At 32.5% G+C, this 27,738-nt stretch overlaps 1 protein-coding gene across 1 annotated transcript; it reads right to left on the bottom strand.

The window, feature by feature from the left end:
* Positions 1-2,669: 2,669 nt before the first annotated feature.
* LOC108914745 lies at positions 2,670-12,722 on the bottom strand. Its single transcript, XM_018720618.2, has 2 exons — positions 12,509-12,722; positions 2,670-3,741 (listed from the first exon to the last, which is right to left on the bottom strand). The coding sequence occupies exon 2, from the start codon at positions 3,731-3,733 to the stop codon at positions 2,780-2,782; it is 954 nt and encodes a 317-aa protein (XP_018576134.1). The 5' UTR covers positions 3,734-3,741; positions 12,509-12,722; the 3' UTR covers positions 2,670-2,779.
* Between the last annotated feature and the right edge of the window lie 15,016 nt (positions 12,723-27,738).

Below are 27,738 nucleotides of genomic sequence, written 5' to 3'. Positions count from 1 at the left end.
TATATGTTATGGACCAGGTGATTAATGCGGGCATTATTAATAATGTGCGAGCATTATGAATAATGTCTAGCTCTATCGGGCTAAGTGATTAATTACTATCTAAACTTCATTATTTATCACATTGCACGGTCATTATTATATTGCTACGTGACAATTGGGCAATTTGATAATAAAGCTAAATTTGACACGGTGCGGGGAGGGAAGCACTTATATTTTCATTTGACTTTTATTAAGTTTAAAGTGTTGAAAACTATTAGATGCTAATTATGCCAAATAATGAGTCTGATTGCTTAAACTTTAGTTTATTTTATGTTTTATAATAATATGTCAAAACTTCTATAAAATAAAGATATGTTGTGAAATGTTTGTTTTAAATTTTATATGTTTTGTGTTACCTATATTTTTAATATGACTTTCCTTAAGTTTTAAATGCAGAAACTAGTGGATTCTTAATGTAGAAGTCCTTGCTAATTAATCCAAATAATGAGTCTGATTATTTAAATTGTTTAACATTTAGTTTATTTTAAGTTAAATGACAATAATAATAAAAAAATAGTAATTAAATATGTTTGTATTACTCCGCCCAAAAGGTGATGGACAATATGTATAATGCCCGGTCAATTTGATTATTTGAATAATTATTATCAAATTGCACACTCATATTGGGCATTTTACATAATGACCGGGCATTATGTGTAATGCCCGATTGATCACTTGGTCCATAACACATATACTGCGAGTAAAGTGCGCCGTTGTTTGAGGTCACACTAGCTTGTTCAGAGGCGGGGTATAAAAATTACTAAAAAATAAGTTAAAAGTAATTAAGTTTTCACGACAGAATTTGACAAAATATTAAACTACTGATGTGTTTCTAAAGATCAAAGGTAGCTTTTGTATAAATGTGACCCCTCCCCACTCAAAGTTCCAAGTTCCATATTAAACCAGATACCTACCTCGTTTTAGAAATTTTCCTGTCTCATTCTTATATCGAAGAATGAGCCAGACGAAAAGTATAAACATTGGTACTAAGTGTACTTTTTGAGTTAAAAGCCCCATTGGGACAGTTACTATCAAAAATTCCTGAGACAAATATTGTTAAATTGAGTTGGAGAGTAAATTAAAAAGAATTACATCAAAATGAAAAACAGTAACGACTTTGTGTTGAACTAGTTATTATTTGTGATAATTAGTATCTGTATAATATTATAAAGGTAAATAAATAAAAATTGCAATTAGAAAAATAGTTTTTTTTGTTTCAATTTCTTCCAATTTAATATTAATATGTACAGATATGGTGTACGAGAGTTAGAATGAGAACAGAATAAGGCTACTTTTAAGGCTCGTCAAAAATCATGAGCCCCGTTTTTTTCAAAATCAAGCATGATATCATTGAGTATATTTAGTTTATTTATATAACCGGTGTAGCTTATATAACCAACGATGCACACATTTTTAGACATTTTTTCATGTCAAGATGACGTTATTTGTGGTCAAAATATGCTGAAACTGATAAAAGTTTTAACCTAGATAAAAACAAAATTGTCAGAAACACACTACCAAAATTTGCAAAAAGGATCCAGAATTTTAATTGTATACTGTATTACTTGTAAAAGAGATCTATAGATTTAAAATTGAATTAGGTATTTATTACACTGCTAATTAATTGTGCTTATGAATTTCAAAGTAAATTTTTGTGAAAGAAATAGGTATATGTTGCTCCTGGATACAATGATATCTTAGAATAGCTTCTTGCTCATACTAGAAATAAGAAAATCATAAAGTACCTAATCATAGTTTAGTTGGATCTAAACAGAAATTTTTTCAATTGTTTTGTAGCAGTATCAAAAACACTTAGTTTATCTATCACTTACTTCTTTAAGGCCTGCACATACATACGCGATAATGTAAGCGGTGGCGGTGGCGTTGAATGTAACGTATAGAAACAAATGGTCAAAACATACGTGTCACTGCTTGTGAGCAGTACGAGCTGTTTTTGTAGCAGTCTACAATGCGGTAGCGGTAAGATACCTCTTGTTGTGTTTGACTGCCCGTTACCGCACGCTGTCAATATTTTTTAATATGTCTCATCCTTATTATAAAAATGTAATGTTCGTGTTAAAAATAAAGCATGGGATGAAATAGCAAAGATCCTCCATAAAGAGCAAAATTTCAATTTTAGCATTAATTTTTAAAAAAACTTCAATTTCAGCATTCATTTTAAACGCTAATAGGCGGTTTGCTGATGATTTTATAAAAATGGACACGGGTTATCGCAAATGTCACCGCGTTAATATGTTTTATTTCAAATAACGCCACCGCCATGCCATAGCTACGCCACCGCTACATTACCGCGTATGTATGTGCAGGTCTTTAGTGATCTTGATGACACATATTCGTTTGCATACTATTGCCCGGCAATTAGTTAACGAATCAATACTTACATGACGTTTAGATGTCACCAGTGCTATCTAAAAATTAATTAAATTCGTTGTACTGAAACGATTGGGAGTTAGTTTCAGAAGCAAAAATAGTTAAGTCAGTTTCTATTTTGGCAAAATATCACTATGATTATACTAGATTGGATTACTTAATAAAATACTAAACTAATAAATATATTTTCTTTACTAAATATTTAAATAAATAATTGTTTTAGAACATGTACACTATAAATAAGTACAAATAATATATTTTGGCAGCTTCGAAATAAAACAAAATGGAATAGTCACATCACATAGGAACTTAATTTTGAAAAACCAACGAGACAATGAATTTGGCACTTTCAATCATTATCATCTTTTTTTTTCCTTAATTTTCCTTCACGTTGAATTGTACTTGAAACCATATCCACACATTCCGAGGTGGAGGGTGTGCTATTGGTTTCACTATTAACGATTGATGATAGAGTCATTATATATGAACATGCTATCCTTAACACAGATAGTTTCGATAACTTTTGATTATGAGAATAAGAAGGAATAGACTTTCTGAGTGTATCAAATGCCGCACTAATAGTATGCACCCTGGTTCTTTCTCTTGCATTTGCTTCTATTCGCCTTTCCCTTGTCATATTTTTGTAATTTCTTTGCTCTCTTCTTTGGCAATCGGATTTTTTACTGCCGCCAAAACTTGTTGAAGCACCACAATTAATACTTGTTTGTAGAGAAGGAAATATCTCGTTAGTTTTTAAAATTATCCTTTCTGTTTCAGTTGTGGACAGACTCTGGACCTGTGGATGAAGTGGCACACGTAAATTTCGGCAGTCGATATCCGTTTCAGTTTTTACCTCTTTTGGTTCATTTTTTTCGCATTTTTTTACTAAAGCTACAGGTTCAGTTTGTTGGAGAAATTTTATTGGCGACGGTGGACGAAAATATGAGGTACATTGTGTTTCTCTTTTAGGTTGACACATAGGTGTTGATGAAGGCACAGGGAAGGCATCATCGTTTTTGAAATTAGTAACGATGCTTTTGCTAGGACTAGGACTCCACGGCCTAAATGGATGACTCTCATTGGATTCAGCCTTAACTTTTAGACACATTCTCTTTTTTAAAGGTCCACTAAAAGTATCTGTGACTTTCCTGGTCTCGGTTCGTTTTCTTTTGCTTATAAAGGAAATTGGAGATACTTTTACTTCAACGCTGTCTTCAGAGCTATCAGTAGGGGAGTGTATGTCATTCTCTAGGTAATCTTCACTTGAGCAAAAACCAGTATCTTCGGTGCCAGGAAGAGCCATAATGAAATCTGAAATAAAAATATTGACATGAAAATATTGTAATAAGAACAAAAATACGTCTTTTCTTGAAAATTAGATTAATATTGTGAAGTTTTCAAAGGGCAATTCTCATTTGACTTTCAACTCGGTAAAATTAACAGTTTAGGAAATGTTTGTGATTTTATGTTCCAGTGCACATCGATCGGCGCCTCCACCATTTTTAAATGGACATAATTACTATGTTAGAACAGTACATATTTTTAAAATAAGAGCCTAGGTAATCTTACTGTCTCTAATATAATTTTCACTAACAAAATTTGATAAACACAGTTTACACATAACAAAAAAACAACAAGAATAAGTTAAAGTAGGTAAGTATTCAACTCCAAATATCGATGTCCATTCAGACGTTTCTCAAAAACGTATAGACCTATTAAATTATTACCCACTATTAAAGTATGGGCAGGAATAGTGGGTAATAATTTAATAGGTCCATACGTGTTTGAGGAAGGTCTGAATGGACATCGATATTTGGAGTTTTTGCAAAATAATTTGCAGCCACCATTAGATGATGTTCCATTAGATACCCGAAGAAACGTTTGGTTCATGCACGATAGGGCTTCTCCCCATGTCAATATTGATGTATGAAATTATTTATCCATTGTGTTTAATAATAAATGGATTGGGAGAGGAGGCCCAATTTTATGACCACCACGTTTTCCGGACTTTAACCCGATGGACTACATCCTATGGGGATACCTGAAAAGTTTAGTGTACTCAACCTCAGTACAGACAAGGGATGGATTGCTACAAAGAAGTAATTTGCATTGAGATAATATTAGACATACCCCAGAAATGCTTTTTCGTGTACAAACAAATAACATTCGTAGACTAAGGTAGTGTGTGGAGGTGGAAAGTGCCCATATCGAAAATGTATGTTGATTCTTTCTTTTAAATTATTTTCTTAACTTTAATTTATTCTTTTTTTTCTACTTTGTTCGGTGTAAAGTGTGTTTGTCAAATTTTGTTAGTGAAAATTACATTAGCAGACAGTAAGATTTTCTAGGATCTTATTTTAAAAATATGTAACTTGTTAACGAAGGCCCGTATGAAAAAAAATTATATGAAGAACTGATATTATTTTGACCACATTTTTTTGTACTCAACTTTTATGTATCAAGTACCGGGACAAGTGGCCTATTAAACGTTTCAGAGAAACCAAAGGTAATATGACTCTGAAATCTTGTGTACGGGGGTTATCAGATATGGTCTCTTTAATGAAAATAATGTCATTATCGTAGCACTTCCGGTTATATCGGAAGTTGCTGTCAACTTCGTTATTTTAAATGGAACACCCTATATTACTATTGCATTATCGACAAGATAGAATAAAAATAAAGAAAAATAGTAAAACTTCCCTGTACCTACCTAATTCTAACCGTTTTCGAGATAATCGACATTTTATAAAAATGTTGACATATGCAAGCGTTTCGATAATTCCTTAAAATTATCTTTCTTCGTTCTGGAAGCTTTCATTTGCTTCAGAACACACAAAGGACATAAGTTGCACTACCTTCTACTATTAAAATCACCTGCAGAAAATTATACTAAATGCCCCATTTTTATGTTATATGTATTTAGAAAATTTAAAAACCACAAAACTTTTTAAATTCAAATGGAACACCCTGTATTTTTTTCACACTCTTATGTTCTTTGTGTGTTCCGAAAAGCAAGTGAAAGCTTCCAAAACGAAGAAAGATATAAGGAATTTTCAAAACGCTTGCATCTGTCTAAATTTTTATAAAATGTCGATTAGGTATCTCGAAAATGATTAGATTTAGATTCAGGGGAGCTTTAACATTTATGACTTATTTTTATTCTATTTTGTCGATAATACAATAATATATAGGGTGTTCTATTTAAAACAACGAAATTGACAGCTACTTCCGGTATAACCGGAAGTGCTACGTTGACGACATTATTTTCTTTAAACAGAGCATATCTTATAATCGCCGTACACAAAATTTCAGAGTAAAATTGTCTTTGACTTATCCGAAACGTTTAATAGTCCACTTACCATGAAGTATACCCGTCGTATATTATATAAATATAAAGGAAATTTGGTACAACATTTAATAAAGAACATAAGATTATTATTATAAAATTTGGTACTCGTACTATATATGAAAGGTTCTAGTTAGCTTTATAGTGTTGCGTTATGTTAAATGTAGCAACAAATTATGTTTTATTACATTTTCGATTAATTCTGTTGTAGAGAGAGCACAGTTTAGCGATATACTTCTAGTGCCGTAGTAGCTGTCGCATAAACGTGCATATTATGTTGTTTAAGGTGGCAATAATAAGAGGATTAAATCTGGATTGTCAATTTTCCCGTGCGAAAATTATTATAACTGTTTGAATTTGATAATGAATTGTTTATAATTATTACCAGGGTAGTGCACAGCAAATTATGAAATACACTGTAGAAAGGGCAATTTGCAATTATATGGCTTTAAAACGTAAAAATTATCGCGTTAATTTTTTGGCAAAAACGTGGTAGTTTGTGTTGGCAACAAATTCCTATAGCATGTGCAAAAAAAGCAAACATGTAACTTGTGTTACGATTGCAGATCCGCTTTAATAATATAAGAATAACAATTGCTTGATTTTGATTAATAATTATTTGTATTATCATTTTAAGGATAGTATATCATGGCAACAAACTGACGAAAGGCTAACTGCGTTTATCTAACATTAGAGCGAAAATATAAGAAAAAATAACTTAAGAGATTAAAAATACATCGAAAAATACTTAATTAGAATTATTTATTTTATTTTTACCTCATATGTGGTAAGGTATCTCTGAAAAAAAGTGATAGCGCGTGGGCGAAGAAGAACTATCGAGTTTTGTCGAATTCTTGTGCTGTACGGTTCCAAATGGATATTAATAACACAAATATTTGATTTTGTTTAATTTGATTGGTGACTGTTTGGAGTATTGTTTTTAGAGTAGTGCAAGGCAATAACAAATTTTCAATCAAATGTGCGAGAGTTGAGTAATTTAAAAACAAATATTCTTGATTCCTTATTACGGTGTTCCGATAATTCCGATAGTTTTCGAGGAGCAACAAAATATGGCGCAAGAATCTTCTCATTTTAGTTTTGGAGCAATTCGATGACCTGCAGAGTAAGATTACAATAGAAGTCAGTTTTACATATTAGCAACAAAATATGCACCACTTGTTCTTGTTGACCGCTGAAGTTGATTTGCCAGATTAATACAATTCAAACTTTAGGAATATGGTATAGATTATTTATTTCGAGATTGCCGAAAAATAACGATAGCTTATTATACAAGGTGTTTCAGAAACACTTCCCGTAAATTCAAGGGGTGATAGTACGATAAAAATAAGAATTTTTTATCTTACGAACTATATGTCTATCTCCTTTTGTTTTCGAGATACAGAGCGACAAAATAAAATTTTTTGAATAGAATTTTTACGAAAATTTCCAAACGGTGCGAAATATTTTTATGAAATTTGGTATTCCGGGGTTTTTAAGGACGCCAAATACGCCGGTCTAATTATTTTTTGTATATTTTATGGAGGGCGCTAGTTATGCTACATTCGTATTACATTTTAAGTTCTATTTTTTTTTGAGGTTAGGTTTTCGGGCTCCAATTTCTAATGTATAATTTTATTTTCTAAAGATAATGTATTCTTGTTAGAACTTCCTAATGTGGACGGTTTTCGAGAAAAAAGGCTTTTAATTGAACTCTTACAATATTACAATGTAGAAAATAAGTGACTTTTCTCATAGTAGGCTTATGTCAAAACTTATTGATGGATGTCTCATAAACAACGCATACATTCTCAGTAATATTTTAAACTCTAATTAACTTTATGTCACAATTTTAGTGACTGGTAGTTAATCATTACTAACTACAGTCACTAACAATCACAAAAAATTATTAGTAGATATTTTATTGCATTTTATGACGGGGAAGGGTATGTAGAATGATAATTAAGCTAATTTTTATGGTAATTAAAAACAAAGAAATGATACCTCTTCTTTTTATAACGTTAATTGGACGTATCGGACCGGGATTTTAGAGACAATTAAAGAAAGGGTTATACTTTCATTTTCAGAAAGTTTTTGTCTTGAACGTTTCAAATTCAAATCTCGCGCGGCACAGAGGGTGGCATACACGCGCATGCGCGGCTCCGGCACTTCTTCTTCCGCGTGATAGCCTTTCATTAACGTTAACTTTTACTGCTGCTAACGTTATAAAAAAAACTATATTGGGAACAAAGAGGGGTAGGTGATTTCTTTTTTTTTTAAATTAGCGTAAAAATAAGTTCTATTTAATGCAAAAAGAGCGAATTGAGCTTTTGCCTGTCCCTGGGACAATTTGTTTATAATGTTGTTTTGCACGTCCTACTTTATTGTTAGTTGTAAAGGCCTACTTAATTTCAATTTTTTGAAATTTTTCTTATTCTATACATTTTTTTGGATCAATTATAACTTATATCTACGACATTAACTTCTAAAATTAACGTTTAGTAATTAAACAATTTGTCGCAAAAAACAAGCGAAATTAATTAACAAATAGCTGAAGCAACAATTTCGCAGTCAATTGAGTCGACGTTCGGCACACATGTTGGTCATTGGATTGACCATCTTTTCCATAAATTTCATCATCATTTTTAGACAGTTGCTTTATTTTGAACACAGGTAATATGCTAATTCTAAAGATTAATATTAAATGAAGGTGTATTACGTTTATTTACACTTACTAAACACACATCCCAGACAAACCTTTTCACAAACAGGCAACTCAAAATTGAAGTAGCAATTCTTCAGTTTACTATGAAAAACGAGACGAACAGCGGATGGCGCTCTATTTGCGGCCACGTAGGAGACGATTCCAGAGGTTCTCAATAAGTTTTAACAATTTTAAATTTTGAGTATTAATTTTAACCAAAAGTTTTTAAATAACCTGTATACCGTTTGACAGCACGTATTTGGTTGGTAAACAAACAAAATGATTGGTTCGTCTGAGAAGAAAGATTTTATGAAATTCTAGATAATCGCGATTGTACACTCCGGTAGCCAGAATATGTATAACCCATTTCTGAGGGCAATTTTGTAGATTATGTAAACGGCGAGCTGTTCAGCAGTCAGCTGAATCATTTTGCAATAATAATGTGCAATTTTCGAAAACTGATTTTTTCGCGTTCGACCTAATGACTCTAGGTACGTTAAATTGTCGGTAATTTAATTGCCTACAACATAAGATAACTAATATTCCGATAGGTCGTCTAAATTTATGTGGGCAGTAAAAAAAGTGGAAAAACGTAAATTTACCACTTATTTGCATTTTGTCAACTTATTACTTATACTTTTTTCGAGTTATTTTTTTGATATTACCATTCTACATACCATTTCCCGTCATAAGATGCAATAAAATATCATTCTTTTACGTTCAAACTGTAGCTAACTGGAGTATATGTATTTTGTCAATTTTTTCGTAACCCACGTTTTATAAGTATAACTCATAAAACTATTTATTTGGAAAATATTCCCAAAATTGTTTTGAATATACCTAAATGATCAATAAAAATCAAACCACAGAGTGATTACAATTTCACTCCTGCCAAATTTTAATTCATAATACGATTTCTATTTTTTATATACACGGGGTGACCTAATGTATATACATTCTGAGGGTGCTACATAAACTTTAAATTTGTTTAAGGGGTGAGTTTTGGTATTAGGGATCTTTCTATGGAAAGTCTGACAAGGTAGTTTACTCGCCCCCTTTTAAAAAAAACCGTATATCACGTTTTATTAATTTCTCCGTAATTTTTTTATGAAGTAACGGAGAGTACGAGGCAAAGCAAAAACAGTGTGAACATATAATTTTAGACGCTGCTCGAGGCCCGGCAAACTGCTCGAGTCGAGGCCAAGGCCCTTGCAAACATTATTTTACGTTTTACAAAAGCCGGAATTAATTATAGTGAAAAATTAAATCGCTACAAGACAGAAGATAGACCTATTTTAGTCCACCAACCCTACTTTTTTAAAACTGGAAATACATAACCACAACGCTCTATTTACCACCAATTAATTCGTTGGACATGTTTTTCTAGTGATATTCAAAGCAAAGTGAAAATAAATAATTAATCGCCGCCTTGAGGTCGATCCAACAAAAATCAACAACCGAGGCATGTCGCTCCTGTCTCGGACCCGTTTTTGGTCAGATACCTATGTACAATTCGTGCAAGGAGGAATTGAAACAAAAATCCCTCCATACGAACCAAATTCCTTAAGTATCAATTCTCAACGGATGATATTCAAACTGCTTCAGTCTCATATTGAGGCAGTTTATTGTGCCTCAATGCCTTTGTACGGATGTGTATACCCGGCTTTAGATGGCTGTGAAAAGTTAGCAGTGGCGTATAGAACGTTTCTCAATGTTAATTTTTTTCAACGGAAGCAAAAATTACACTTTTTGAATAATTTTGATTTTATAAAAAATTATCGAGAATTACAAATTAATAAATCAGTGTTGATTCAAGCCACGTTGTCGGATTTTCCGGAAAAAAATACTTAATACCCTCTAAAAATAGCCTCTAAAAAAATATATAGTAGGCCCCGTACTGATACCTTTACGGTGACACTTGATTCTGTAGGAGCATTAAGAAAACCTGTATGTGTATATACCGGGTGATTTTTTTTACCGGAAACTTTCAAATATATCGAAAAATAAGTACTCTATGAAGATTACTACATATTCGGATTCAATGGCTGAGTACGTAGGATTTGCCAAAAACTTTTTTTTTAGATTCATGATTCATGAACTTTTTCAATATCTCCTACTGAGCCTTTGCATACGATTTTGAAGTACCTACGTTTGCAATAAATAAATAAAAATTACCGCGTTTTCCCTGTAAATAATCCAAATTAGTTTTAAAACATTTATTTCTCAAATTTTCAATTACTGAAAAATTAGTTGTCAAAACTACTATTATCGTGGGATACTTGGTTTACGCGATTTCCTTCGCTCATGACTTATCGGGAGTGCTTAATTAAATCTGCTTTTAAATGAATGTATTTTTTTTGTATTTTGTTTTAAAGATACCATTTCTTTCGTTAAATAAAAATAATTTTATTAAAAATGTTTTATTATGTTCACATTTAACGTTTCTGTTATTTCTTTCCTTGTTTCCGTTTCTGCGTTTTTTGTGAAAAACCCAAAATAAACGTAGAAAGAAAGAAAGTAACTTTCAGAAACAACTCATTTTCATCAAGCGCCCCGAAGGGAACAGAAAACTACTTTCTAGTTATGCTAAAAGTAGTTTATTCACCAGCCATTTACATTTCTACAGGTAACAATTTCCCACTTATTTGAAATTTTCAAAATGAATAAACTTTTTTCGATTCATGATGGATGACGCAGTAATCGACGAAATTCATTTTTTTTCGATTTCTCTTACTGAGACCTATGAGACTGAGCTTAGAAGTGCTGCAGAACATGTGGTGTCATCATAATGGTTGTCCAGCACCAGCACACTATTCGGTGGTACCTAGCACGTGAAGTACTCGATCGTCATTTCAATCAAGCAGACACAATTCTCCGTTGTGTACAGTCATTTGAAATGCGGATTAATAAGAGCATTAAAGTTGTAGGGCATTATTTTCAGTATTTACTTTAATTGAAAGATGATGAGGCGAGGGGACTCATGTAAATCAAGCATTCTGATAAGTGAGAGGCAAAGAGACTCATGTAAATCAAGTACCCTAATAGTCGAGAGGCGAGGAGACTCACCTAAATCAAGCACCCTGATATATGAGAGGCGAAGGGACGTTAATCAGCTACCCCGAAGAGAACACAAAACTATTATACTACATCCACGTCGTTGTTCCTGGTTTACGCAAAAAATTGTTTGTTCACCAGCCATCTACATTTCTACAGGTAAGAATTTCTGTTATTCGATATTTGCAAAATGAATGAACTTCATTGACGGGAATTTCGAGTATTTACATAAAATGTGGTACTTTTATAGCAAACGGAGGAAAAATCGAAAAATATTGAACTTTGTCGTTTCCAGCGGCATCTTATTCATGAACAGAAAACAATGTTTCAGACAAATTATACGTACTTTTAGCCATACAATCCTAATTTGCAATAAAAAATAAATGTTCCTATTTAAAATTTCGAAGTTATGCCCCACCGCACCAAAAGAAAGGGGAAAAGGGACTAAATTTGGCACTAATGTATTTCCATTTTCCTCCTTGGAAATCATCCCGTATATATATATATATTTTAAGTGGCTTATTAACCATGAAATATAAAAAGCACATTTTATAAGAAATACCTATGAATCGCCTCATAATTTTCCGCAAACAGTGTAGGTTATAGTAACTGCTCTACTGTTACAAACTACATAATATATGTGACAAAGTGGGTATCAAAGGGTTGAATCAAGGGTTGAATAGTTTTTTAGACGAGTTTTGACTTCTTGTGAAAACCAAGTCTCATCTAGGAATTTTCTGAAGATTTCTTTCTGATTATTCCTTAATATCTTCCATTGCATTTTGAAAAATAGGTATAATAGGTATAAGTATACATAAATTTAATCTCTGTAATTAGTACTGAAAAAACAATGTATGTATTTAAATCTAAATATCTAAATTTTGAAATTTTTGCAGGGCAGGGCAGGCCATCGAAAATAAAATGTATAAATTTTTTATGGAGATAATAAGTAGGTATAATGCTATACTAAATGTTACCTTTTGTAATATAAGCAACAATAATTCATAATATTCCCATGACTGTTAATATATCACACCACCCGGGTTTATTAAATGGCACAAATTAACGCCGTTATAAAATTGTCTTCATTTTATGGGTATATTGAAAAACACTTAAAACTATTTTTAGTTCACATACTAACATCGCGACACCAAAAGAGATTTTCAACTACAACCATCCAACTTATTCAAAAGGACGTGCTGCACTGAAGTTGTCATGAATGTTTTCAGTTGTAAAGGCACGGAGGGGAGAGTGTGGGCGCAGTCTTTGGCGCCAGCTGTCTGGCTAAGCTGACTTGTTAAGTGTGAGAAGTAACAAGCCAAGAAGGCCCGCTGGTTTGGAATTTGTTCGGTACAGCAGGTGGACCGCTTTTGATACGGGCCTAATCAAATCCACCAGCTTTTGGTCGGCGGAAGGTTACAGGTACGAGGCAGGGGGCATTTGATGTTTTAACGCCACTTGTATCATCTGCAGGTAACGGCTGGGCTGGAATAACGTATTGATAAGCATATAAAATAGAAATCTAGTTAAATGTATGCGATATTTTTAATAGCAATGTGTTTGTTGTTATTAATTATACATGTAAAATATTCAATTTTGAGGTGCGATACTTACCTATTTCTAGTGGAAACAACGTTAATGCCCGTTTGCACCGAAGTTAATAAGCATTACATAAAAATAAGAAATGCTTAAGTATCTATAAGCTTTTTGTATTGAACCATATGTTAAGATCTTCTTAAGTATGGAAACATATTCTTAAATTTAAGCCTCAGTTTGACAGCGACTTATGAAGTTCTTTATTCAAACAGACTTGGAGCGTGCGCAAAACACTAAAATTTCAAAGAAAAAAAACGCGGAAAATGCAAATAAAATGGTCAGTGTTAATGTGTGTGGTATTAAAGTAGGTAGTTGTAAAAAAGTATTGTAGATATTCGATTGAACGACATATTTGAAGATGATTTAGATGTTTTGCAAATTATAGGTTTTGGGTTTCCCAAATTAAATTGTACAAGATCTGACTATTCCCATACAATGGACGAATTGAATTTTTATAAAATATTATGTCTTACAAAACAGACTTGTCTGCGAATTTTACCGTTGATAGAGGAAGTACTAGAATTTTGAGGAAATTATTATTTTTATTTTATCTCTGATAACTAGTTTTTTGGTCAACAAACACCATAGACATGACACGACAAATCGAACACCGAAACCTAACCTAACCTAATTTTTCATAAGTCCATGAGCAAAATAATGAAGAAAATCAGAAAGAACTAAAATACCTAACATAAAGTATTGAAAGTTACTAGATTTCTGCGTTGTTGCCAATACATAAACATACTTTGCTAAGTATAGTTTATGATGCGTCGGTGCAATGCTCTAAAAAAAATAAGTATAACTTAATTTTAAGAACAACTTTATTAAGTTGTTCTTAGGATAATGTCGGTGCAAACGGGCATAAAGTATCGTTATGAGATTTAAGGTACCTAAATAAATATTGCTTCTTTTCTCTTCTAATTTTTCCATACTTCTTATTGCTTCAGAAAAAATTAGTAAAATGTAATGTGGGGCAAGATAGAAAATCCCTGTAAAATTTATCTATAAAATAATTCGCTGTTTATTGTATAAGCAATGTTTATTTTTTTATTAAACCCACAAAAATCTAGAATTTGTGACTCAGTCGAATTACTGAATGAAGTGAAGGAGAGACAGAGGCTTTATATAAATATTAATGTTAAGATACAATAATTATTTACATTTACAAGTATTTATTTATTTATTATTTTATTAGCGGTATCGCCCTTTATTTACAAACATAATTACAATTATAGAAAATTTACAGTAAAAATTGCTTACAAAAGTAAACATTTATCACCTAAAAAACTGATAAACCAACTAACAATACTTTGTATGATAGTTTCTTACAAACAAGACACAGAATAGAAATGGCTTATTAAAGTACAGAAAATAACAAGATTTTTTTTAATATAATTTTCAATTTGGTAGGTATTTTGAATTTCTAACCTATGAGTATAATAATATAATGCGTATAAGTTCCACCCTAACAATATCCAATAATTGAAACTATTAATATAGTTTCATCAATCCAAGGGTTTAATGAAGCGAAGCGATAGCGTTTTTAGAAATAGGTTTGTTTTTATAATTATCAGAGTTATTCAAAATAATCATTTTGAGAAAAGTGAAATGGATTAGTTATATTAATATATTTCAGAAGGTAGAATTATGCATTAATTTTCTGAGTTTATCTGAAATTAATTCAGCATATCATTTCCACTTTCAACATTGATCAAGTTTTATTCCAAGATATTTATAATACAAAAGCACTTATAATTCTGAAATTGAAAACATTTTAAACTGTGAATTATGAATTATTTTTTATAGGTTGATCTATGACGTAATAGAAAAGATCAGAAATGTTTTATTTATACGTATACGCTTGCAACCCGTTAGAGCCATTCCTGACTCTGTGTAATAACGTGTTACTTTCCCTGTAAAATCTAAAACATCTAGTTCATTTACATATGTTAAAAATAGGATAGGATCTAAAACAGAACCTTTGAGCACTCCCGTAGAGGGCAAGTTCAGTACCTACAGTTTGAACCCGTTGTAAGAGATAATTCTTAAAAATTTTAAGTGCTAAACCACGTACGCCAATGTCTTCTAATCTCTGAAACAGAATATCGTAAAACTAAACCACTTTTTAAATTTTCATTTTGACTAGTTATTGACTATAGTTAGTGACTATAGAAGATTAGCTCGCTAATAGCGTTTTCTGGTACTAGTGCCTTTTTGAAAGCCGAACTGATTTTTACTTAACAAATTATAATTTGTAGGTACTAAGAAAATTCGTTAACCTTGTTTTAATATGTTTCTCAGATATCTTTTCTGAACTATTAATAATTGTTATAGATCTCTAATTTAACATCATGCTTCCATCACCTGCCTTAATAAATTGGTATAGTTATAGATTTTTTAAATCCTTCAGAAACATTTCCAGAAATAAGAGAGTCGTTTATTATATGCTTCAAACATTTTAAGAGATTTATTATATAACTTTTTATTTTTTTATATTTTGTGTGAACCATGGGCGGAGCTACAACTTTTGCTTGGGGTGGGTCCAGAGCTGCAAGCGCTATGGAGGCCTAAAAAAACTCACAATCAGCGACTTCTCCATATTTGAATAACACGTCTTGATTTGATCCTAAAAAAAGGCACGCAATCACCGACTTACCGATATGAACAAAGATGATGATATTAGATCTTTTTTTCTGGAGTGGGCACTGGGTTTTCTTGGGTGGGCCATGCACACCCCTGTCCCCATGGTTTGAACTTTTATATAATACCAATAATCTCGTGTATATCTTAATAAATATGTGTTTAATTTTATCAAAATTTTATAATTTTTATATATTTGTATTATTGTATATGATATACAGGGTGTTTGTAAATAAGTGCGAAATATTTTAAGGGGTGGTTGCCGAAGTTATTTTGTGAAAAAAAGTTCATGTAAACGTAGGTCGAAATATGTTTTGTTTCCGAGATACAAAGTGTTTAAATTTTAATCTTTTATTTATTTTTATTAATTACTTCAAAGATATTGACTCAAAATTTGAAACACGCTTTGGAGGGAAAAATGGACATTTTTTGGGATGATCCGAGTATTTCTACTTGCACCAGTGACGTTCGTGCGAGAATGCCACAACTTTTTTTAATAACAAAAATGGTACGCCACTGACTTCTTCCCGTTTTGATATATTTTTTTTAAATATTCACCATCAATTCTGAATGAAATTCTCTTAAATTTTTTTCGTAGGATGCACCGTTTTTGAGGAAAAAAACATATTTTATTGTAGGTTTTGTTAATCTTTTATTAAAGCGTGGTCAAAGTAAAAATGCAATTCAACGTTGAAAATAAAAAGTTGATATTAATGTGGGTAAAAAATTCTTTGATTTAGAGATAGATGTTCAAAACTCTGAAATAATTAATAAAAATAAATAGAAAATTAAAATTTAAACACTGTATGTCAGAAACGAAGAATATTTCGACCTATGTTTATATGAACTTTTTTCCACAAAATAACTTCGGCAACAACCCTCTAAAATATTTGGCACTTATTTACAAACACCATGTATATACAGTGTGTCCCAGAAATAACGCAAAAAATTCGTATTTTATTTTATGTTGAGTTTTCATAAAAACGCTGAAACACGTCAATTAGTATATAAGAACTGTCGTTTTGTCATGTTGCCTAAACCTTTTTTGTACCGTTTCATAAACCTATGACGACATCGGCATTTTTTTAAATAGCACTACCTAATTTTTTAGGCATAAAAGGATAGCCCTTTTGAAGGGAATTGCATCGATATAGGGTTTAGCTTAGTTTACTTTAACAGGTGCGAAAAGAAGCCAATAATTAGAATGGGCATGGTTTAAAATAACAACAAAAGTAGATACCTATCACATCTCTTCCGAATTTAGATGTTCTAAATGAAACCAACTTTCAAGATTTTGATTTTTAGATGAAGCGGGAGATTTAATATCATAATCAAAGGAATCATAATTTTCTAGAAAAGGTTCAACGGAAAGAGGTTGTTCGAATTCGACAATTTTTGCTTCTTCAGACATATTGTAAATTTCTAAGTAGGATAACCATTGTGGCATGTACTTATGGAGGCTGGTATGAAAAGATCATCTGCCGATTAATATGGAATATACTTATACGTCACCATCAGGGGCGTCGGCGGGAATTTCTTTAATTAAAAAACTGTGAGCATTTACCGAATAACTTTTAGTATTATCATTTTGATTTCTATAATAATAGATTGGAATATTTATTAATCTGTCTGGATTACATAAGGACTATTTAGAAAAATTTATGAATGATTGTAAATTTTTAAAAACATTGAAACCTATATATATATAATTGCATTAGAGGATTTTGAATTTCGATGTAAGGTAATAGGCAGGTTAATTTAAGGGCGTTTATTTCATTAGGAAAATTTTCGTTTTCTTCGAGTTCTATATAGGATTATTCCGGTCTATAGCTGTAGGAAAACTTGGATTTTGTTGAGAGTCTTCTGGTATTACGTCATAGTGTTCTTGAATGGGCGGGTCATAATCTTGATAAATGGGTGGTAAATTTCTTGAGATTGTTCTTGGTAATAATTTTCTTGATAGTAATCTTTTTCAGTTATGTTTTCTTTTACATTGCGAAGTTCTTCTGATATCCAATTTCTTGGTCCTGTTGGCTGGAATGTATTTTGGAATGGAATGGAACTGATGCGAGAACAGTGCCACAGCGAAAAGGGGAATTTGTAAATACTTTGTGCTTTGGTTTGTTGTAGGTACATGTTTTTATGTAGATTGGGTAGGTTCGGATCACAGCGGCTAGGCAATGTTTTGAAGGTGGAAGGATTTTTTGGAATGGAATGGAACTGATGCGAGAACAGTGCCACAGCAAAAATGGGAATTTGTAGATGTTTTGTGTTTTGGTTAGTTGTAGGTACATATAGGTTCGCCAGATCACAGCGGCTAGGTATTGTTTTGAAGGTGTAACGTTTTGTTGAAATTGTGGTGTGTGATTCGGGCCGTGGGGCCTATCAAGCTAAAATATTTTCAGCACTTAGGCCCCATTGGGCCCCTTGTGCATTCTCCCAGCGAGAGGTCAACTCTCCTGAACCGTTAACCAGCCTATCAAGGAGAAAAAGGTGACGACGTTGCTCAGGGGGATCTCTCAGATGTAGGCCATAGAAGGCATCCGTTCTCCTAGCACGGATTCTCTCGTTGAAGAGACACCAGTGCACTCGCAGAGTACATGGAAAACTGTCTCGTCTTCCTGCTCACAACCTCTACAGAGAGGTGTTTCGCACTTCCTCATATTGTAGAGGTGTTTCCTTAGCCAACAGTGTCCGGTCTAAATATCCGTCACCAGGCGAAGGCTTACTCTGGACATAGCCAGGTATTTTTTGGCTGTGTGTTTGCTGGGGTGTCCTAAGAACTCCCTAGCAATTTGACAGGTGTTTATTTCATCTCACCGTATTCTAAACTCTTTGTGGGTGAAGCGAAGCATAGTTGTCAGAGCCATCTCTTTAGATAAATCAGTTTCTAAAACGCGTGATTTTTTAGCACGATATCCATACGATTGCCGTTGCAAGAATTCTTTTAATTTTAGATACTTTCCAATATCGATGTTGCTGTAGAGACTATAGATTCAAAATAACTCTGAGCATCACATATATTGACCATAATGAAGAAGATTTCATACTTTTGTTCAATTCAGAAAAATATAGCAGTTCATTTTCTGAAAAAGATAATGTTATTCTCAGTACTGTAATCACACATTTTTTTGATATATCTTCTTCGATTTTTCTGGTAATGAATTATACTCTATTTGCTTTGCTGATTCAATAATTTCTGGAGAAGTTAATGTGAATTCTTCCATCTCAAATAATAAATAGTTATTTTTATGGATTTAAATGGGAACAATATGGTGATTACTGTGTATAACCTAAGTTATTTACTTAATAAGGCTCGTCTCATAGCAACCACAGACGACTTGGTGAAATTATTATTATTCATTAAAATTAAAATTGATCGACGAAAAAATTATGTGGCTGGTTTAATAGACTCGGATGCGCCTCGTCTATTACTAGGTATTAAATCTTGTACATTACGGTCTGTACGAGGGTCCAAAAATATTAAGCTCGATATCGTTGTACGAGGCTTTGGTCCAAGATCTGGTGTAGTGCTCCGTTATGGCCATACGCATTTAATTCAGAGGTTACACTTAGTCTGGTACGTGGTGCTAGGGTACAATGCGGTGCTTCGTCATAGCCGCTTACTTAGGCATACAGAACGCAGTCTGTCGCGGTGGACAGTGTTAACGTGTTTTTTTTGCGGTCTTTTCTCATTCTAATTTTAAACAATTTGTTTCTAAAATCGCCCTCTGTATGCTACAACAGCGCCTGCCTGCGGCTCGTTTGATCTCGGAGTCCCAGACATCGTTTTTTGTACATCCAAAATTTGGGGCCCGGCGCAATTTTGAAGCACCATCATGCTCTACTACTGTAAATACGTAGGTCATTCAAAAAGATCACAAAGAGATTTAGAGTTTGGTATTAACAAATAGAATATTATACGTACAATCAAGATTTGCTATTCAACACGGTTGGATATACTATCATTTTCATTTTTTGTATTTGTAGTTTGTACATTAATTTATAAATACAGTATTGTGTACATTCCGAGAAATTTTTGAAGGACCTAAATAAATAATAATAATGATAGCGTTTTCAACTGTATTATAATATGTGCTAGAGTTAGGGTTGCCAAGTTGGGTTAAAAACCGCAAAATGGGCGCTTTCATACAGTAATATTGTACAAAATATAAAATTTCGGTTACCGCAAATTTTGATGTTTTTGAAACATCCATGTGTTATTTAAATATCGATAAAAAACAATATTTACTTATACTCCGCGGTCGAAATTATCGAGAGTGACTAAGACATAATATAAATACACTATTACTATAATGCGCATAAAATATAAAATGATTTTTATAACGGTTCAATATTATTTATCTTTGTCGATCTATATTCTATTTCTGTCATTTGCACTTGGTAGGGAATAGGGAAATTCTTTTTTAATGGGTGTAATTCCATTGCTATAATAAATTTGTAAATTAAAAAAACACAACTGGGACGTTTTAAAATGCTGTAATAATTAAAATAGATCAGTGTCGGTTATAGCAAACCGTAAAAAAATATTAGATGTTATGTTTTATTATCTTTTTCAATATTTTCTATATCTTGTTGCCTTTTACGCAGACACGCCAATGGATTTTCGTTCCCCGCACGCTTCATCCCCCTTACTAGTCCAAAAGCTAGCGATGAGTCACTCTCTATAATTTCGACCGCGGAGTATAAATGTATTTTTTTTTTCTAATCTAATCGCCACGGTAGCGTAGCAGTTGAGAGTGCGGTGGCAAGTATTTCTCGGACAGGCTTCCTATTCTGGTCCGAGTTCGATCCCCGGCGCCGGCGCCGGCGCCGACGTCAACACTGGCAATGTCGATGGATAATGGCTGTTTGTCCGCGTTTTTTCAAGTGGGGGGCTACCTTTCCGCACAGCCTTTGGCTTTGGATTTGGAGGTTGTCTCATTTTTGTGGTGTGTTTTATGTTTTTATGTTTTTTTTAATTAATCGTAGTTTGCGATAGGTAACGTGCTAGTATTTGTTATACTTATCTTGATTGTGAATTATTTTTATTCTTCAATGTATAGTTCTATAGTACCGTGAACTGTACAGGGTATAACTTTAAGTAGGTACTTTAAGTGGAGGTCAGTTTTTTAGGAGTGGTGGTATGTGTTAACCTAAATAGGAAACCAAAATTATCTTTTTATTTAAACAAAAAAATAGTCGAGTTGTAATAAGTTTTTTATATTGCGCTTTAATTCTTGTTTAGGAATTAGCTTGGTAAGTTGTATGGGTGCACTATTTGCGTCGTATCTTTTTAAAACTACTGTTAGAGAGAGACACTGTATGGCTTAGCGACGTGTTATTTTAAAGTCACATTAAAAAAAATTCTATTTAAAAAAACTACAATTCTTTACATGATTTATTAAATGTTGACATATTGAAATACATTACCTACTAATTGTAAAAAAATCTAATATATGTTTAAAATCATTATTTTTGCCGTTTCAAAAAACGTACATAAAATAAATTAAAATACTGATCTGATTGATATGAAATATATTTTTTTAATAGTTTCAAGTGTTTACAAACAATTATGTGTTACTATTTTTTGTAAGACGTATATGTATTTAATTTGTGAATCTCAGTGTCAATGACTTCTGACATTGACCTAGTTTAGCTAACTCTATACTACTATCACGTAAAGTAGAAAGAAACGCATTTAGGGAAGTTAAAGCAGGTAATGTTAATAAGTTAAAGAAGTCTAAACAAAATCGGTATGTTTCTACTCTTTGTTCTTATTCAGCCTCTTCAGCAAGCAATAGGTGCTAGACATATTAAATTAATCCAAAGTAAACAAAACATCAACAAAATTAAATCGTGAACTGTTTAAATTTAAGCAGAATCCGATCCTGTTCCGAATGCTTACGAAGAACAACGGAGGTTAGCCTATCCGCCTCTAAAATGCCGCTACTGCCAGTGTATAACGGGTTGATAAACGGGTAAAAACAAAGTGCCACATTAATTTGACAAAACTGTATGACCGAATACGTCACCGCTTCATTCTGTTACATTTTTATTTTCGTTAGTGAAGTGTCTTTGAGTAGTTTATAATTTTGTAAATTATTTCAGTGTTTAGTGACGGTACAGTGTATTTTTGTTTTTTTGTTTCCAAGTTTTTGCATATCATGAAAAAGTATATATATACGAATCAAGAAAGAATTTATATGGTCAGAGTCTCCTTGTCAGGAGAAAACGATGCTGTTGGAAGAAAACGATTACAGATGGATTAACCGACCTATAAGTACCGAATAAGACATTTTTTTGTCAAATTGGTTGAACATTTAAGAGATTATTATGAGAATGAACGCCCATACGCTAATGCTGGATTGGAACGAACTAGGAGATTGAGAAACTTTGAACTAGAAATTTTAAACTCCGTGAAAGAGGATCATGTTACCAGAACTCGAATATTGTCCACAAGATTTCAAGTATGTCATATGCTGTAAGAATCAGATTATTTAATTAATTTGTATGTGTATTATTTATTTATTATTGTTTGAGTTTTCTGTTAGATTACTTGTTAGGTACATACCTACCTACTGTTTCATAGTTTAACTATTTAAAAGAATTACATTTTCGTTTATATGAGATGGTAGGGCTCGTGGCAGACACCTTGACACCAACTTAATAAAAGTAACGCGCCAAGTTAAAATGTAATTCTATTGCGTTTTCTTTTCCTATCACAACAGTTAAGATATTCCAATATCTTATATATTGTTCTGTATAATATTTCTTTGATATTGTGGTTAATTAATTTGTATTATCAATCTTTTATTAGAACTTTTAAAGTTATTTTATAAATAAGCAGTAATTTAACGTTTGTGTTAGGGAAATATTTAATTTTGACGTTTACCAATACAAATCGTTGGCTGCTTTGAGGCTGCCCGTATGAGCGTTCCGATGTAACGCAAGCCAGGGATGCCTGTAATGGAATCATTTTTACGTTTTAGTTTTTTTTCGTAGGTTTTACATACTTCTATACTTATCCCTACCGACCTATCAATTTAATTAATTTATGTTTTTATAGAAAATCAAGAAATATCGAGAGCCTCGAGGTAAAGTGGATTAGCTTTCTCTCTAGACACTATTACAAAAGAGTTCTCAGACCGGCTAAATACTTTCTGAATAGAAAAAAAATAAAATAAAATAGAAAATGGGAAAATTGCTCCCTTAACAGCAGATCACATTAACAGTGCTCAAGTCTTTTTTGTTCTACCTACCAAACCTTCCTATTTTAGAATAATTTATTTTGTTTAATATTCTAATTGTTGGAAATTAGGGCTAATAAATAAAACTAGAGAAGTCTGCTCAGGTCAGCGTTTATTGAAGAAGTGCTTTTTAGATGGGCTTATGATACATATTTCTACAGTTATCAATATACCTCTTTGAGAAAGGCATGGACCAAGTTCGGTCTTAATAAATAAACAGAAATGTAAAGTAAACACACTTAGATTAGTCCTATGAGTTTTAATTTTTGTTACTGTATATTTCTCATAGTATTCAACACTAATTAAGAATATCATGTTTGACAAACAATAAACACAGGTCAAAAACATTAAAATTAAATTATAATTATTATAAATGGATTTTTTAATCAAAATAATAATAATTACATTTATATATTCTTGATCTACTAAATATGACATATTTCATGTTTATATTATATTGGTCTGATCCTATTTATTTCCCTTTTTTCGTATTTACATACAGATTTTATGTAGTCCTTTGTTTTTTAAATTTCTTTTCATTACAAAATCAGCTGTTTTATCTAAATATTATTTACACTAGTTCTTGTTAAATAAAAAAATGATTTTTTTTAAAAAGTTTTATTTATGTTGAGAAAAAGATGGGACGTTATATACTACGTTTTTAACATTAAATCTGACAATTATTTATGTATATGCCCTACTAAGTACAAATGCGACTAAAACTACATTAAATTGGGGAATTGATATGAAAATCGAGCGAAATTTTTCTGTTGTAAACGGGTCGATGACTAAGGGATTGGAGTTCCATATGGCAGCCGGCTCGTAATAACAAATTAAAAACAAATCTGTAATATGTAGATATGATGGTATGCTGATGTAGAAAGGAAAACACAGATGCGATGTTGTAAATCAGTATTACGGCCGGCTTGGCGGGGAGCGGGATGGAAGAACAGTGAGAAGTGTTTCTGGGAGACACGCAGTTTGCACCAATAATTTTTTACAGATTGTCNATGTCTGAAGACTCTCATGGAGGCTTTTTCATTCTGCCCGGCCGACGGCGATTGATTTCGTAACCGTGGCGGGTTTTTGGTTTGAATTGGAAAGGTAGGTGAATATGATTGTTTCGCCTCCTTTTCAATTCAGCGGTCTCCGGCATATCCGTAGGTACAAGGTTATGGTTTTTATGAATATACGGGGTGTTCTGAAATCCTGAAGCTCGCTCGAAGGGTGGAATACGACAAGATGCTGTGAAACATGCGTCAATAATATTATTTTTATTTACTAAATTATTTAAATCTAAAAAAATATTTTGTCCTAATAGTAATTTAATTGTTGGGGAGTGGCGGGGGAATTTAGGTACGTTTAGAAAATTTGAAATGTACAGGGTTATTTTAATTTCTCCAGTAAATTATTTTGGAGCGGGGCCATGTCGTGAAAATAAACATTCATAAAAGTTTTTCGGTTTATTGGGGGGTCAGCTTGTGATGACCTTGGATTTGACCTTAACCAATATTATCAGTCATTTGGAAGGTTAACTTATTTTTTTAATAGAAACGTCTATTTTTCAAAAGAGCGGATAATTTCACGTCACAATACATAGTTTCGTTTTTGATGAAAGTGCCTTTTGAAATTCATCCCAAGGTCATTACATCTAACTTTACTTAAATAATTGTTAGGAGTAATTCTGGTTAGAATCATCTGCTTTAGAGGTTGTGAACTTGAGTTTGACCTTGGCTCCTTTTCAAGGTTATTTTTTAATAAAACAGAAGCAACTATTTTTACCTCAGAAATGAAAATAAAGGAAAATTTTACGTCTGAATATATAATTTGGTTTTTGGTGACCTATGAAGATCAAGGTCGATCCTGCATTTTCGAAATAGTAATAAATAATAAAGAAACTTCATGATCTGTTTCGGGTCAATTAGGTTATTTAAATGAGAACTCCTATTTTTAGCATTACCCAGGAATAATGTGAACGTAGTAGCCCTGGTAGCAAAATCTTGCACAAGACACTTATACATACAAGACTGCTGCGTACTTGCTGAAATCTGCATCAGTTTACTGCAAAATTCATTGTGCAATTGTCTTGATCAAAGCTTTCAATGGATTTGATTCTGGGCATTTGAGCACAAAGGGGTAAATTAAAGCAAGTGACTATGTTGCATATTACATTGCTCAGTTCTGCAGCAAGTCTGCAACACGTTGACTTATGGACTCAAGTACTTTTGGTTAAGTCTGGTGCAAGTATTAAGTTAGACACTTGTAAAAGTATCTTGCATAAGAAACGATATAAATTTCAGCAATAGACACAAAACAATCTGACACAATTTGGCTATTTCAAGTAAACGTGAAACTACTTGTATTAGAATTTCACACGATTGTGCTTCCAGGGAGGCTCTCCTTTTGGTGTGCTTTATTAACGTGAGTCCTCTTGCATCTCACAATGGTGCTTTATTAACGTGACTCCCCTTATCTCTCACAAGTGATGATGGAACTATGAGAAAAACTTATTTATTATCGGCTTTGCTCGAAGTTATTACCATTTACTTCAATGAGCCTCTGTTCAAATCTTTCAACTGTGTACAATAATACTTCTCTAGGGATTTCTCTACACGTAACTCTAATCATTTTAAATCATATTCTCCCTTGTTGTATATTTTAGGTGTTCCCAAAGGAAGAAATCTGGGAAAGTTATGTCCGATGATTGTGGAGGTCAAGCAACTAGACCACCTCTTCCAATATACTTATCTCGGTAATGTGTATTTAAAAGCGCTATCACAATTCGAGTGTCCATCTGTACCTACATTTTATGTCTATTTCCACTCAAAGTGGGATATAATTTCTTAAATGTTCTAAAAAGACATTCGAGTTAACGTTTCCTTAAAAAAAATAATTGCCCGATGAGATAATCATTAATTATTCCACACCAAACATTTACACTCCAACGATGTTGATTATCCACTGGTCAGTACCAGTAAGAAATCTGATCAGATCAATAATGACAAATATGACAATTCAACTCACCATTATTAGCTTCATTAGAAAAAAGGACGTAATTAAATAAATTCGGATACTGCGAAATTATTCGAAGAGCCCATTGACAGATAATTACCCTATTAGGGAGTTAATGCTTCTGTTAAAGTAATATGATACGGATGATATTCATTTCTTCCCAAAATTCTGATAACGGTTCTCTGAGGTATTCCTAATCTGAAGATTAAGGTGAACCAATTCTTAGAACAACCAAAATCCTAACATCTCTATCATCATACTCATGTTATTCTCGAGTTCTTCGTAGATATTTATTTAGATCTTTTTGTTCAAGTCTATGAATAGTAATGTGATCAGGACGGTGCCTTTGTGGATATCGAGTTCAAATAGTCTTGACGCTGCATGATAATTACCTCGACATTCTCCTAAAATCATGGGGTTAGTCAGCCAAGTCAATGAAGTTAAAGATGGTAAAAAATTAATTAAAATTGAATGGTATAGGAAGACAATAGGCAAGTTCGGTATTGACATCTAGATGCTTTAGATATACCCCTTTGTCTTTGTATCTGCTACAATTAGAAAATAATAAAACACATCTAGAGCATCTAGATGTTAATACCGAACTTGCCTAATGATGTCCAAATTAGATTTTAATTGATAGTGTAATTCCGATGATAATTATTCAAATATCAAGAAATTAGAATAGTGATACAATGCGGTGAACACTAACGTAGTTATTCCTGGGTAATGCTAAAGTAGCGTTATCATTTAAAATATACAGGGTGTTTCATAATTGGATGTCAATATTGAAGGGTGTTAATCTGTGCGTGATTTTAAGACAAAAAGTTCATATAAACATAGGTCCGTTTTCGCTTTATTTTTGATATACAGGGTGATGAATATCTGTTTGTAAAATTGTTTTTTTTAAGAACTCCGAAACTAAATTAGATAGTTTTATAAAACTTAGTATGTGTAAACTAGGTGCAGAGACACGTCTTTTGCATAATAAACGAATTTTCATTTTTAACCAGTGGCGTCCCAATTAACTTCAACCTCATTATTTTGAATGAAAAAAATGATACGCCACTGCATTTTTGAAAAACAAAAATTATTGTATAAATGGTGCTTTATTTTGTAATAAAAAAGATCTCTTGAGTTTTTTTCTTATCTTGCACTGTTTTTTAGTAAAAAAATAAAGAACAACATACTAACCCACATTGAGCCAAACAGAAAGCATGATATAAAGATTACCTAGTAGGCTGTGGTTGTTGATTACTGTTGTGATTTATTAATTTTGACAGTTCAGTTCATTCAACTCAATTTTGATACTTAAAATACCTGTACAGTGTTATTTGATAATGGTTGAGTTTACTAATCAAGAGTTGGCAGACATTCATTACATGTATGGCTTGGCTGATGGCAGAGCGCCAGAGGCTAAACGATTATATCAAGAGCGTTTCCCGAATAGAGTCACACCAGATAGACGAACATTCTCAAACATACATAGAACGTTGGCTGAAACAGGTACTTTTAAGCCAAATAATCAATTAAAAGGTGCCCATCGGACTACTAGAACTCCAGAAGTTGAAGAAGCAGTTTTAAATTCAATTGATGAAAATCCTAATATTAGCACTAGACAAATTGGAAATAACTTGAATATCTCGCACATTCTAGTTTGGAGAATTCTTCACGATTTTCTGTTATACCCGTATCATATTCAACGGGTCCAA

The sequence above is a fragment of the Anoplophora glabripennis genome, unplaced genomic scaffold (assembly GCF_000390285.2).
Source record: "Anoplophora glabripennis isolate ALB-LARVAE unplaced genomic scaffold, Agla_2.0 scaffold1198, whole genome shotgun sequence".
Classification (NCBI taxonomy): Eukaryota; Metazoa; Arthropoda; class Insecta; order Coleoptera; family Cerambycidae; genus Anoplophora; species Anoplophora glabripennis.
The sequence above is the reverse complement of the archived record's forward strand: the minus strand, read 5'-3'. Positions and strand labels throughout refer to the sequence as shown.